The sequence below is a fragment of the Tamandua tetradactyla genome, chromosome X (assembly GCF_023851605.1).
Source record: "Tamandua tetradactyla isolate mTamTet1 chromosome X, mTamTet1.pri, whole genome shotgun sequence".
NCBI classification, from domain to species: Eukaryota; Metazoa; Chordata; class Mammalia; order Pilosa; family Myrmecophagidae; genus Tamandua; species Tamandua tetradactyla.
In genome coordinates, this window is record NC_135353.1 from 91291189 (window position 1) to 91307153 (window position 15965).

At 36.6% G+C, this 15965-nt stretch overlaps 1 protein-coding gene across 3 annotated transcripts in view; it reads right to left on the minus strand.

Moving 5' to 3' along the window:
- Positions 1-9575: 9575 nt before the first annotated feature.
- The window catches only part of GPR174 (G protein-coupled receptor 174), a 65107-nt gene continuing 58717 nt past the window's right edge, over positions 9576-15965 (minus strand). For all 3 annotated transcript variants that reach the window (XM_077146415.1, XM_077146417.1, XM_077146416.1), the window contains one exon: positions 9576-14701. In XM_077146415.1, the coding sequence (XP_077002530.1) occupies positions 13170-14168 (999 nt within the window). In that variant the 5' untranslated portion in view covers positions 14169-14701 and the 3' untranslated portion in view covers positions 9576-13169. The remainder of the gene's footprint in view (positions 14702-15965) is intronic.

A 15965-nucleotide genomic window follows, 5' to 3' on the forward strand; every position in this document is an offset into this window, starting at 1 on the left:
AGGAAGTGAATATAACACAAAAACTATGTTAAACATTTCTTCTCAAATGATGTTGATGGTACCTGAAAATCTTGTAAGGTCCTTAGGTGAATACCATAAATTTGAATTTTATTGTGTAAGACACTGACTTTCAATTGACATAGCATTCCAGAGAGCAGAATTCTGGATGGCAGAAGTTCATCCAGAGTTCAATTCGTTTATACTTATGGTCTATTTCTTCTTTCAACATAGAGTTTTTTAATGTTTATTATGCTATAGGTAGTGGGGTAGGCATTTCAGACAGAAAAGTCTATATCATATTTGAGTGGGGCAGACATAAACAACAAATAAATAGGATAATTACAAGTAATGATAAGGAACTATGCAGGAAAAGTCAAGGTACTAATTAGAAATGAACTGATACGTATAGTGGTGGGAGCTATTTAGGTAAAGTTGTCAATTTTAAGAACTGAAAGACTTTAGGAACAGAAAGAAAAGAAAAGCTGGCTATAGGATGAACATTATAGACAGAGGAAACGGATACTGCAAAGCCCTTTTTCAAGCCATTGTAATTCCTCAGAACAAGCCAATACAAGTTTTTACTTCATATATATTTTCTAGTATTTTCATAAAAAATGTAATTAACTGAGCTTGTGATCAGAATAATGACTAACATTTTGTAGCCTGGCTTGCTTGCTGCTTGGCAGGGCCATGTAATTGATTTCCAGTGGGCTATAAGCAGAAAGGACATTTACAACTTCTAGTCATCATTTTAAAAGGAAGAAATATGCCTCCTCTTTCCCATTTTTCCAAATTTACCAGTTGTATTTAAATGTGATGAGATACCTTGGAAAACTCAGATTAGGGAAACTCCCAAGAGATGTTGGAGTTTCAGGACAGAAGTCTAAAAGCCTAACACTTTGCAAAGTAAAGCCACCATACTGGCCCAGATATAACATTAAAGATAAATATATTTCTATGTAGTCTAAACTATAGCTTTATTAATCACAGCCTAATACATAGTCTAATTAATATATCTTGTCACAATAGATTTACAGGAAGAAAATGAGAAACACTGGAGGGAAAGTTTGAGAAGTCCTCCCACTAAACTATATGCGGTGTTCATAGAATTCCCTTAAGTATGGTCTAGACTTCAGAAAAATTGTAGACCGCACATTTACATAGATGCACTCTAATAATGCTTTTTTTAAAACTTTTTTATTGTATAGTATAACATATACACAAAGCAAAAAAATAAAAAAGAATAGTTTTCAAAGCACTCTTCAAAAAATGGTTACAGGATAGATCCCAGAGTTTGTCATTGGCTACCATACGATCCTCTCGTATTTTTCCTTCTAGCTGCTCCAGAATACAGGAGGCTAGAGGGCTTTAATATTTTTTTGTCATCACAGTTGTCTTTTTTTCTTCTTTTTTGGGGAACAATAATATATATACAAAAAAGCTATAAATTTCCAAACATAGCACCAAAATTAGCTGTAGAACATATTTCAGACTTTGATATGGCTTACAATTTCACAATTTTAGGTTTTTACTTCTAGCTGCTCTAAAATACTGGAGACTAAAGGAGACATCAATTTAATTATTCATCATTCATATTCATTTGTTAAGTCCTATCTTTTATGTATAATTCCACGATCACCTTTGATCTTTCCATATCTCACATTGGGGTTGTTTGGGCTATGGCAATTCTAAATTTTTGGTATTGCAAGGGTCTGTCACTAATATGGGGTGGGAATATGGAGCTTTCTGATGTTCTGGAGAGGCTGGGCTAGGTTTCAGGGCTTATCTGGACCAGAGACACATCTGGAGGTTGTAGTTTTCTGGAAAGTTACCCTAGTGCCTGGAACACTTGTGGAATCTTATAAACTGCCCTAGGTGTTCTTTAGGATTGGCTGGAATGGTTCTGGTTGGGGGTTGGCAGATTATGATAAGTAGCAAGGTCTACCTGAAGCTTGTGTAAGAGGAGCCTCCAGAGCAGGCTCTCAATGCTATTTGAGCTCTCTCTGCCATTGATACTTTACTAATTGCACTTCATTTCCCCCATTTGGTCAGGATGGGATTATTGACCCCATGGTGCCAGATCTGGATTCATCCCTTGGAGTCCTCTTCCACATTGTCAAGGAGACTTTCACCCCTGGATATCATATCCCACATAGTGGGGAGGGCAATAATTCAACTTGCAGAGTTGCACTTAGAGAGACTGAGGCCACATCTGAGCAACAACAGAGGTCCTCCAGAAGTAACTCTTAGGAATGTGTATAGGTAGTCTAAGCTTCTATGTTACCTACCTCAGCTTCACAAGAGTAAGCCTCATGATAGAGGGCATTGCCTACTGATTTGGGTGTCCCTAAAGTTTGACATAGTATAAGGTGACTCATTGATAGTAAAGTTTAATACTTACACAGCCTTTCTTCACTCCCTCAGGAGACATTACCAGTACTTTTTTATTATCTGGTTAATATGCTCTAGGATGTTTCCAGGCATTACAATAATCTATATAGGATTAAAGGACCTCTTTCTCATTCTGTGCTTTCTGTTTTCAATTGTTCAAATGAGTTAAACAGATAGGTTGAATAAGATTATGCACTACAGAAAATGTCAGTTCCAGGTCAGATAAACCTTTCTTCCATTGATCTCAAAGAGTATGTGTGGTTCTAAAATATAGACACCGTCTTTCCAACTTCTATGTTCTGAATTGTTTTAACCCCAACCTGTTCAGCTTCATTCACGTCTCTAAATATCAAGTTATATATATAAAACAGCCTTTCAAAATCCAGAAATAACAATCACCACTCCAGACTTAATGTGTCTGCTCTAAATTCTTACAATCCAGGACACTGTTTTCTTAAAACCACTTTCTAAAAGTGACCATAACGCTGCTGTTTTTTTTTTTTTTTTGCTTCTGGATTATTTTGTCTCACCAAATGTCCCACATGTTCATTCACATTGTTGCATGCCTAATGACTTTGTTCCTTTTTGTAGCAGCACAGCCTTCGTTCATAAGTATACACCATTGTTTGCCATTCTACTTCTCCATCAGTTCATTGTTTAGCCACCTGCATTCATCGGTATCATGTAGAGAGGCTAAAGTTCACAGTCCATCAACATTCTCAATTTTAGATAATTTAATTTTTCCCAAGAGACAAAAACCAATAAACATACCCTCACCAAATAAGAGATCTAAATCTCCTCTTAACTCTTGTCCCTCACCCCATTACTTACCTCTGCTGTTGCTGGGGTAGTGCTGATGGTTTCCTTTTGAACATAGCTCATAGCAGGCAATAACAGTTTTCCCCTTTTACCCTGGACTCAAACACTTTTTATACAAGAATCATATATTTGAAGTAATTCTTATAAGAACTCATTAATATTTCTAGTGTGAGTCAGTGGGACATGTAGGTCTATACAACCCATTTCAATCTTGTTCATCTTCAATATGGTAATATTACTTCTAGACCCACTAGAGAATCATCTTCACTCCTATCTATTCCCTTACATTGGAGTTGAACTTCATTAGCCAATAGTTCACCCATCTTTAGCTTCTATGTATCTCTAAGTCCCCTGTATTCTGTATTATAAGTCTCTGATTATGTCTTTATGCTGGTCATAAAAGTGGAATCAAACAGTATCTGTCTTTTTGTGTCTGGCTAATTTCAGTCAACATTATGTCCTCAAGTCTCATACATCTTGTCATGTGCTTCAGGACATCATTTTGTCTTACTACTGTATAATATTCCATTGTATGTACATACCACATTTTGTTGATCTACTTGTCTGTTGATGGTTATTTGGTTTGCTTCCAACTTTTGGTGATTGTGAATAATGCTGTTATGAACATTGGTATGCAAATGTCTGTTTGTGTCATTGCATTTAGCTCTTCTGGGTATATACCAAGTAGTGCTATTGCTGGGTCATAGGGCAGCTTGATATTTAGCTTCCTAAGGAACTGTCAAACAGTCTTCCATGTGCTGTATTACATTAATTGATTTTCTTGTGTTGAACCATCCTTGCATTCCTGATATAAACCCCATTTTGTCATGGTGTATAATTCTTTTAATGTATTGTTGGATTTGATTTGCTAATATTTTATTGAGAATTTTTGCATCTATGTTTATTAGGAAAGTTAGCCTGTAGTTTTCCTTTCTTAAAGCATTTTTATCCAATTTTGGTATTAAAATGATAATAGTTTCATTAAATGAGTTAGGTAGAGCCCTTTTTTTCCTCAATTTTTTGGAAAAGTTTGAGTAGAATTGGTGTTAGTTCTTTCTGGAATGTTTGATAAAATTCTCCTGTGAAGCCATCTGGCCCTGGGCTTTTCTTGACAGGAAGATTTTTGATGACTGATTGAATTTCTTTATTTGTGATTGGATTGTTGAGATCTTCTCTTTCTTCCTGAGTCAGGGTAGCTTATTTTTGCATCTCCAGAAATTTGTTCATTTGATCCAAGTTGTCTAGTTTGTTGGCATATTGTTGCTCATAGTATCCCCTTATGATTTGTTTTATTTCTTCAAGGTCTGCTATAATATACCCCTTCTCATTTCTGATTTTGTCTATTTGCATTTCTCTTTTTTCTGTCAGTCTTGCTATTGGCCCATCAATTTTATTGATTTTCTCAAAGAATGAACTTTTGATTTTCTTGATTCTTTCTATTGTTCTTTTGTTCTGTCATTCATTTTTATCTGCTTTAATCTTTGTTACTTCTCTTCTTCTATTTGCTTTGGGGTTTATTTGCTGTTCTTTCTCAAGTGCCTCCAGGTTTGCTGTTAAGTCCTTGACTTTTGTTCTTTCTTGTTTTTTAATATAGGCCTTTAAGGCAATATATTTCCCTCTCAGCACAGCCTTTGCCACATCCCATAAGTTATGATAAGTTGTATTCTCATTTTCATTCATCTCCAGATAGCTGCTGATTTCTCTGGCAATTTTTTCCTTCACCAACTGGTTGTTTAAGAGTGTCTTATTTAATCTCTATATATTTGTGAATGTTCTCATTCTTTTCTGGTTATTGGGATCTTGCTTCATCTCATTGTGATCAGAGAAATTACTTTTAATAATTTCAATATTTTTAAATTTATAAACACCTGTTTTGTGTCCCCAACATATGATCTATCTTGGAGAATGTTCCATAAGCACTAGAGAAGAATGAATAACCTTGTGCTTTGGGGTTCAATGACCTATATGTGGCTGTTAGGTTTAATTCATTTATCAAGTTATTGACTCCTCTATTTTCTTGTTGGTCTTTTGTCTGGTTGTTCTATCCATAGAGGAGAGTGGTGTATTGAGGTTTCCTACTATTATTGTTGAAACATCTATCACTCCCCTCTGTTTTGCCAATGTCTGTCTCATGTACTTTGGAGCTCCTTGATTTGGAGATAAATGTTTATGATTGTTATATCTTCTTGATAAATTGACCTTTTAATTAGTATATAGTGTCCTTCTTTGTCTCTTATGATGTCTTTACATTTAAAGTCTATTTTGTCCAATATTAGTATAGCTACTCCTGCTTTTTTTCGGTTACTACTTTGTGTGGAAGAACTTTTTCCATCCTTTCAGTTTCAATCTTTTTGCATTCTGTGTCTAAGCTGGATCTCTTGTAAGCAGCATATAGCTGGATTATGTTTCTCAATCCATTCTGCAAATCTGTATTTTGTCATTGATAAGTTTAGTATGTTAACATTCAAAGTTATTACTGAAAAGGCATTTCTTGATTCCACCATCTTATATATTTTTTATTTGCTAGATCTAAATATTCTTTTCCCTCTTTCTCTTTGTATTCTTTAAATTACTCTTAGTGGTACTCTTTGATTCTGTCTTCCTCCAGACCTCCCTCTCCTGTCTTTTTTTTCAACTGGCAGAACTCCTTTTAGTATTTCTTGTAGGGCTGGTCTCTTGTTGACAGATTCTTTCAGGTCTTCTTTGTCTGTGAAAGCTTTAATCTCTCCCTCAATTTTAAAGGACAGTTTGGCTTGGTACATAATTCTTGGCTAGAAGTTTTTCTCTTTCAGAATCTTGAATATATCACACCACTGCCTTCTCACCTTCAGGGTGCTAGTTGAGTAGTCTGAACTCAGTCTTATTTGATTTCCCTTGTATGCAGTAGATTGCTTTTCTCTTGCTGCTTTCAGCATTTTCTGCTTCCCTTCAACATCTGATTAGTATGTGCCTTGGGGAAAGCCTATTTGGATTTATTCTGTTTGGAGTTCTTTGGTCTTCTTTGACTTGTATATTTATGTCCTTTATGAGGGTTGGTAAGTTTTCCCCCATTATATCATCAACTACTCTTCCTAGTCCTTTACTCCTCTCTTCTTCTTCTGGGACACCAATGATTCTTATATTTGTACACTTTGTTTTGTCTATCATTTCCCTGAGTTCCCATTCAATTTTTCCATCTTTTTTTTCCTTTGCTGTTTTGAGTCTTTGACGTCAATCATCTTGTCCTATATATCACTTATTCTTTCTTCTCTCTCTTCAAATCTTGTGTTGTGTGCCTCTAGTATGTTCTTTATCTGGCCAACAGAGTCTTTAATCTCTGTGATTTTCACTATTTTTCTATATATTCTTTCAAATTCCTTTGTGCTCTTCTACTGGCTTCTTGATCTCCTTTATGTCATTTGCTATCCCTCTTGTTTTATTAAATAGAGTTGTATGAACATTTTGATTAGTTGTGCTAATGTTTGTGTCTCTTCAAGTGTTTTAATTTGGTCATTAAGCAGGGTTATATCTGTCTGCATTGTGATATGCTTTGTGATCTTCTACTGTCTTCATCCCATGTAGATATCTTGACTAATTTACTTTGGGAGTTGATTTATTCCAATAGTCTAAGGCCTTGTGTTTGCAGGATTTTTGTAAAGCAGGGAGCAAGGCGTTGGTTGGGGCACTCAGTATGGTGATTTGTTTCAGGGCAGGTATGGGAGCAAGTTGGGGATGTTAACCTGGTGCTTGTGAGCATGGGTGCCCAGTGGCCAAGGAGTATGTAGCTGTGTAGGTACACCAGTCTGTGTGACATAACACTGGTGTGTGCTGGTCTAAGGCATGGAGCCTTTTGTGCACATGTGTAGAGCTGTGGCAGCAGGTCTGTACTACACCTTCATAGATTGGTGGCAGAAGTGATCTGGCTATGCAGGTTGGCACTTTCTCAGAGCTGTGAAGTGAGGTTGAGGACTATGCACATGCACAGTTCTAGGATTGTTGTAACATGCAGTTCCCAGAGTTGAATGATGTTATTGGGGGCCCGTGAGCATGCGTCGGCCTGAGAGTGCTGCAAATGGATGTGCTGAGCTCAGGAAGGGCAGGGTTAGGCTGTGCAACGCTATAGGCAGGGGGCAGGGGTAGCCTAGCTATGGAGGTTAGTGCCTGCAACCTTTATGCACTGGTAGCAGCCTGCAGGGAAGAGGGAGGAGGAGGTAATGCTTTGGAAGGGTGTAAGATAGGTGGTTTGGGCTGCACTTGGGGTGTGGGTGTGGAACAGGTATGTGCACTGGGGGCTGGTGGGGTGGTGACACCTGGAGCATGGAGAATGGAAGCTGATGAGGGGGTTTAAGTGCGTGGAGTGTGGGGTGAGTCATGATCCTGGGGCTGCTCCAGTGAGAGCAGTGCACTCAAGGATCATGTTCTGGCTTACTTCCTAGTCCCATATACCCATCTGTGCACTCCGGTGGGTTCCGCTTCTCCATGCCTCCACACCAGACTCCAGCTTTCTGCCTCTCCATTTCTTGGCCTTTGCAACCAGGGCTTCCCCATGTGGTGCAGAAGGCTCTCCCAGGTCAGCTGCACTCCCAAATTGCTGCCTCAGTCACTCTCCTGTCCCTTCTCTAACTTTTCCATGGAGCAGAGCTAATCTCAAGCTGCGCTAGTCGGCCATCTTCCAAGATGTCTCTAATAATGCTTTAGGGGTATTGTTTAGTGGATACTATTGATTAAAATATGGAAATTCAGTCCGCCATAATTGGTATTTTTACAATCAGTGTGGATAAATATCCTGAACTATATCCCATGAGAGTCATAATACATTTAGTACAAGGAATTCTTCAACTGAAATCAATATTACTCCCCATCACACTTTTGCTGTGAAAAGAAGGACTGTCAATGGGAAACAGTCATGTTAATGAATAATTTCATCTGCTTTGGAACTTGTTCTGGTTGATCAAAAGGAAATATTTAGTGTTTGGGGTCATTACTGCAAAACAATTCAAGTTGATTTTCATTCCTTACCTCCTTTTAATCATACATGACAAGTTCATTTAAATGCCACTATAACTTATGAAAGTCATTTACTCATAAAATAATATGATGTCTGAAATGTGCTTTAATATAATCTGGGATAGTGGAAGTACACACAGGCATAGAGGAAAATGGATTGGGTTTGTATTGATATTGGTTGAAGCTGAACAATGGATACATGAATTTCATTATACCAATCAATTTCCTTTTGAGTATGTTTGAACTTTTCCATAAGAAAATGTTTCATCTATCCATCAATCAATTGATCAATGTAAGATAGATATAAACTTTCTGTATATCCACCTGAGTGAAAAGGTACAAAATGTTTGAACTTTTTATTAACCTTTTATTCCTTGTGTTCAACATAAAGAACCCATGTGATTTCAGACCATTTTAATCCAACATTGCAAGATTTTCTTAACAATGGTGTCGGGAATTTGTAATAAGACTACTTCCTCTTGCTTCCATTTCCTAAGCCCATAATTTGGACATCATTGTTCAAACTCTTTTTGTTTGCTTTTTCTTCTTAGATTAATGTTTAGAAAAGAATTGACCCTACCTGTTTGTACACAACTTGTAGGTATTCAATATTATTTAAAGCAGACTGAAAAGTCTCTCCGTTATGGGCCAGAATAAAACTTAAGGAGCAAAGGGACAAGGTCTTGATCTCAGCTCTGCTTCTGAAACTCCTGCAAACAAAGATGATACTTTGGTCAGGAGAACTGGGCTAATGACAGTCCTCCCCATGGAACCATGGCTCTATCCTTTGAAGAGCTTCAAGGAGGCAAATATAAGCAAACGTAAGTCCTTGAATAAAAGCCCTTATAGATGAATCAGATATGTACCATAAAGAGTTAGATAAAGAGACCTTACTCAAAAAACAATAGAAGAAAAAATAGGATCTTGACAACATTGAATAAGTGGCTAAGGCTGAGGAAGTTTTGCTTAGGAGATTATCTGTGATGTTTAAGAAATTTACTACCCACTAAGTCCTTTAGTAACTGAGGAAGAAGAAAATTAAAGCAATCAACTTATTTGATTGTTTACTTTCCCTCCACTCCAAAAAATATGGTAGTGTAGTTACTTCTGGGCTAGCTTCAGGAAAGCATAGATGAGGCACCTGTAAGATTTGAGGGCATTTAAAGCATGGAGTAGATCCTGTATTTATATCCCAGTATTTTCTTCAGATATGCTAAAGCATCAGAAAATCTTCCTTAGGAAAGCCTTTACCATTTCTTGGGAAATCTTTCTCCAAAGGCTAAGAATATGAAATCCTTAATAACTAGATTAATATAGAAGAAACCTGGGCCTCTGAAAGCACTAAGGATATAGAGTGAAATGAGGAAGGAGTGACTAAAGTGAAAGAAAAAGAACTAGGATGAAGGGCGGGACAAAGACAATTTTCCCGACTTCATATTTCTAATTAGACCTCTTTGGGGAAGAAGAGTGGCAGATGGATTTTTTCTGTCAGTCTGAAAGAAAAATCTGACTGCCAGGTACTAACTTTTTAAGATTAAGAACACATTCCCTCTGTTCTTCCTTTATCTTCTTTTCTCTCCACAGACTATACTATAGCAAATTCAGGGCTTTAAGTCATTTATATAAACTTGGTCCAGAATTGAGTGTAAGGAATAATCTTAGTTGGGCCAGGGAGAGAAAGGGAGAGTAGAGCCCTGGGAAATGTTTAACCATGTATGTGATAATAGAAACAGAAAAAAACCCACTACTCTCAGTTTGCTGAAAGGCACAGTAAGAGGAACAATGACTTCTAGAGGCAGAAAATTTCTATATAATTTCAGAGATCATCTTTATTATTAAAATGCATATTATAAATTATAGCCATAAATAAATTCCAAGTGCAACATTTTCACAGTATTTTACAGAAATTAAAATTTTAAAAGTGACACAAAATTGAGTTGCACAAGAGTTTTACTGATAAGCCCCTTCAGACCACGATGGCTTGGTATGTTGCTCTTATGGCACACGGTTCCTTTTCATGACTGTTTAGCTGAATGACAATGAAAATATAAACCATTTGAGTGTAAGAAGAATAAGAATTATGGTAATAACAGTAATAATAACTTGAAAATTACTCTATCAAAATCTCTCTTGTTGGAATAAGAATATGCATATTTTAGAATCAAAAGTCAACTTTATATAGGAGATGTAAGATTTATCTTAAATTGTATATTACAACAGTTGAGGATGTTTACTCTTTATACCTAGTTTATTGGAACCCACAGTGATAAATGGGAGGTCAGGAGAGAGAATTCCCCAAGTATAGAAGAAGCTCAGAAATGAGGCTTCTGTTCAGATAGCATTTGCAGCAGTGGTTCTTTCCTAAGTTCAGACTTTTCCCTGAAAATCAGGCCTGGAGTTGGAAGGAAAAAAGAGCAAAAAAACACAAAAAAACATAAAACAAGATGATATATTCCTTTAGCATCCCTTTTATAGCAAGCGAAATAGGTGCTCATTAATCTGAAAGGCATTGTTACAAGACCCACTTTCTTCAAAAATGTCTTTCCTGCCAGTTTGCTCCAGTACCTGTAAGTTCTCCATGGAAAATCCCAACTTTGAGTTAAGGCTTAGTTTTCTATTATCATGGAATTCAGATATCCTTGGGTAAATTGATATTAAGCTAATATTAGTCAATAGCATCTTAGTGAGAATTATTTTATCAGGTCATCAAGTAGGAGAACAAGAGAATACAGTATAAAACAAAAATACTGATGGTGGGGGAGGAGTGGATAAAATAAATCAGAGCACTGAATAAAAACCTAGATGGGAAGGCCTTGGGAGAAGGCTGGCTCTTGGTAAGTAGCAGAAGAAAACTGGACACTTATCCCATCCCTGAATGATATAAGTGAGATGCTAAGGCTTCTGGGTCGCTCAACAAATAGGCTCTAAGAAAGTCAGTAATCTCCTAACAATAGTTCCCTCTCTCTTTTATAAAACAAAAAATATTTTTAAAGTGAAATTAACATGTTAATAAAATTAAATCACTGGTTTCCCAACTAGATTGTAAGAACTGTTTCTTCATGCTAATCCAGAAAATAGCAAACACATATAATATAAACAAAACTCTTCCATTACAAGTACCCATAGTTGGTTCCCAACTCCACAAAATTACTACTTGCTATTCCATTGCAATGCTAAATCATATTCAAATAAAAATCATTTTAAGGCAAACCAACCAGATACATTTATAGTTTCCCTTTTAAAAAATTCAATTTAACACTGCTTTGACACATCATAATATGTCCCTTACAATGAATAACGAGATACATAGTTACACTATTGTTAGCAGCACAAAGTTAACTTTCTAATAGGATATTATTTTAATAGCAAAATAAAAGCATAGCCAACACTTGTCCAGAGAATATTTTAGAAAAGTTTCCTTTAATCTTAAATATTAGAATTCATTTTAACTTCACTCATTTTTCCTCCAAACTTATTAGGATCACAATTGCATGCTTAAAAAAATTCTTCTAAATATTCTAGAGCTTTTGGTTTGTTTCTACATCCCCATGGCATGTGTCTTCATTATAGAGCACACAGATATTAAACAAAACATTTCCTTAAAAAATGTTACAGCACTTAGATAAAACATGTTTTAAATATTGTAATACTTATGACCTTATGTATTTAATTTCTACTCATATCTTGTGCCTGTTTCCAGCGTGATAATATTTACATATAGGTTACAGGTAAGGCATTGTAGAAGGTGCCTAAGCTGCCAAAATTAATCTTCCTCACTTTTTTTTAAGAAGTGCAAAAATTCATTTCTTCAGCTGCTGGGAGGTAGGCTGTGCAGGCTTCAGAATGGTATGATTAGGGCAAGACTGGATCAGAAAAATAACTGCAGACTCCAGGGTTCACATGCCTGGCTCCAGCTCTGGCTTGCAGGGATGGCTTGACAGTTGATACCTAGTTTAGAGTAAGAAATACAGTGCAGTGATATTTTGAGCAGGTTTATGAAACTCTGTTTCATCTTTTCATTTTGGCCCGAGCCTATAGATTAATTAGTGCGCTACTCCATCCACAGGTTCAGAAAGTGCAATGACTGATGTCAGGAGTAGCTCACTATCACTCTAGAAGCCCAGTGGAAATTCTCTCTACTAGATAGTTCCACACATCTCCAGAGATTCTGTTTGGAAATAATTTAAGGGAGACAGAGCTGTGAAACTCGCCTATCTGTTGTTTCCTGGGCCATTGATGTCACATTGTATGGTCTTGGAAAGCTACCTGTCCTGCATAGATTTAACATGGCAGCTTATTGAGTAATAGAAAATCATATTATATGAATTTATGTGTTGTTCTTAGTTTAAACAAACCAGAGGCCTGAATTCAGTTTTTCACTCTGTGAATGAGTGTTACAGATGATGTTTCATACTGACATTGAAATGAAAGAAGTAGTTATTTGAATCTTCAAACCCTGGAGTACTAGCACACATGGAAATTTTAAAAAATGATCCCATGTTTATGACACTGTGCTACCACAGAGTAAAATATTGTCCATTTTAGAATGCAACCAAAATATAACATTGGAAAATAAACTGTGATTACTGAGCTAAACAAACAACTAAATTGCCTTTGAATACAATGTTCTTTGTAACACTACCAAGTGTTTGTGGTAGCCCCAAGTGAATAGTCTTTCCATGCTTTAGGTTCACAGATAAAACTAATGACTAGTTGAGAGCATAGGTGTAGAGGATGTACTAAAATTTTACAGATTTGATAATAAACTTACTACATATACTCTCAACATCAATGATGATGGAGCATAATACTCCAAACAGGTTCTATTATGAAGATATGAATTCCTCATTAGTTAAGATGGAGTCTGACTGAAAAGCTGTATTTCCTTTGAGTACTTTTCTGAGGCTCAGGGTATTTCAAATATCTTCTCATATACTTGTATGCCAGACCGCACTTGGGATTTTTTTTCTTTTTCAGCATAATTCAGTCATCATGGTAGTGGTATCGGTGCTCACAAACGGTTTTGAATGGAGTTGAATGCTATCATGCAAATCTTGTCTTGAAAGTCGTCTTCTGAACTCATTAGTGGTGAAGTAGTATATGATTGGGTCAAGGCAGGAATTCAAACTAGCAAGACACAGGGCCACAGAATGAAATATCAGAATCACCCGTCTGGCCAGGCAGCTTTTAATTTCATTGGATTTGACCAGGAAATCTAAAGGAAAACTGAAGTGATAAGGTGCAAAGCATATTAGGAATACCCCTGCACAGGTTAGAATCATCTTCAGGGCTTTCTTTTTCTCTCCAAAGTTTTGGGCCAGAGGATATTTATCTTGAAGTGATAAAACTGTCTTCCAGGAACAATACAGGACAATCAGAAGAGGAGTAACAAACCCAATCAATTCACCAACAGTTATCATGGCGACTGACTGATTCAGATTGACATTTTTGGTAGGAAGATCCACAAAGCATTTGGTTTTGTTGGCCGGGTTGTCATCACTGGTTCTGAGAAGAGGAAAGAGTAGACAGGCAAGGCAAATGATCAGCCAACCAGCAATACTGATGTAAAGGTCGTATTTTTGTTTGCAGTCATGGAAGCGAAAGGGGTACATGAGAAAACAAAATCGCCTCACACTGATGCAGACCAAGAAGTAGATGCTTGCATACATGTTTACATACTTCAGGTAGAAATAGAACATGCAGAGGCCAGATCCAAATGGCCAATTGTGATTCAAGTAGTAAAAGATCCTCAGTGGCAAGGAGAGAACTTGTAGTAAGTCAGCAATGGCTAAGTTTATCATGAATATCACAGCTCGTTTGGTTTCTTTCACGTAGCCATAAAATACCCACAAGGCTAATAGGTTCCCTATGAGACCTGGCACAAGAATGACAGTGTATATTACTGCATAGATAAAATATCGAAAATCTGTATTGTCCCCATCTGGCGTAGTACACATGTCATTAGCAGGCATGTTTCTTTCTAGAGAAACTGTCTTTGCCAAATGGTGTCCAAGACCTAATTTTTTCACAGCAGTTATTTCTAAAACACTGATAATAGAAGAGTTGGGAATACTGACAAAAAAAAAAACCAACTTTCTTTTATCATGTGATTTGGGAGACTTTTCAAAGAACTATCTGCATTTTTTCTTTGTATCAGTATGCAGAATAACTATATGTTAGTCTAGTATGCAAGCAGAGATGACAAGCCATGATAACTTCCTCTCCTTTTACTCTATTAAAATGTCTTCTGAGACATCATAGCAGTTGATCTTCTCCCATTTCAATTGTGAATGTGCCATATGCTCAAATTCCCATACGATGACAGTTATCTCTTTACAGGTGCTTGGCAGGCTGTATTTCCTGTTTTGATTCACATTGAAGATAGGTTTGCTTTAGTACACAGTAGAACCAACCTTCTCCAGGGATGATTAATTAGGGCAGATCAACTTTCTGGTGCTTTTTCAGTTTTGTGTCGAAAGCTGAAATGTGGGAAACAAAGACAGAGCTGCAAGTGAAAGACAACATCCAGTTATTGTTTGACATACTTTTGCAAAAAGAAAAAGCCTATGCTTAGAAAAAATACATATTAGTTTCAATGGAAAGTTCTGATTATGAATGAGGTTGTGGTACAATTTCTACAAGGCCTTTTAGGTTGAGAGATAGTTATAACTGGAAGGAACCTGAAAAGTAACTTAGCCTCTTGCTTCTCAAAGTCTGATCTATGACCCAGCAGCATCAGCAACAGCATCGTTTGTGAGCTTCTTAGAAATGCAGAAGGATCTTAGTCCCCAATCTGGACTTTCTGAGTCAGAATATGCATTTTAATAAAAGCCCCAGATAATTATTGCACATATTACCATCTGAGAAGCTATGATCCATACAAATCTCACTGATTGTCAGATTCATATGGGGAGTTTTGAAAAACATACAGCTTTCTCAGTGTCTCCAACAGAGATTCTAAATCAGTGTGTTTAAGATAGGGCCTAAAATTTATATTTTTCAAAGCTGCCTAGGTTATTCCGATATAGTCAGCCTAGAATTGGTCTTTGAACCATTATTTGAGCGCCACGGATTTAGTCCAAATCCTTCCTAGGTGTTTGAACAATAGGTAGGCAACCAGACTCCCTCTCTCTTTTAATGCTTCCAGTTAATGGGACATTTAGTCACTTATTAATTATCTAAGACAGCAGAGCATAGCACCGGCACAATCAAAATCCCCAGAAAGCTGACTCAGCTGGATCTATGACGCTTGTTCTGAGGTAAATAAATTTTAGCTTAGTGAATTGGATAGTTGCCTCAGGCTGCTGAAATTCAGGAGAGATTATCCAACTTTAAAGGTATGTTGGAAAAACAAAAATGAAATGCAAATTATGAAACATCCTGCTTTGAATTATCAAATGCACATAGATTATCAAATTCATGTGGTTTGAAATGTGTTTGCTTTGGCTCCTGAAGGAAATATTATTGTTATTATTTTACCTCAATTACCTGTTAAGTAAAATAGCACATTTTGTTCAAAAAAAAGATACACATTTTGTTTAAAAGTCTTGATGAACGATATGAACTACGTGTTCAGGCTGAAGAGTATGATAGCTAAGTTCATGTGGCACCAGGTTATGATGTACAGTTGTTTGGTCAAGCAAGCACTAGCCTGATTGTCAGTGTGAGGATTTAAATCATCAGTGAGTTCATTGCATCAATGGCTAATTACATCTACAATCAAAAAGGAACAGTGCCTTCAGCAATGAGAGAAATCTCATCCAAACAGT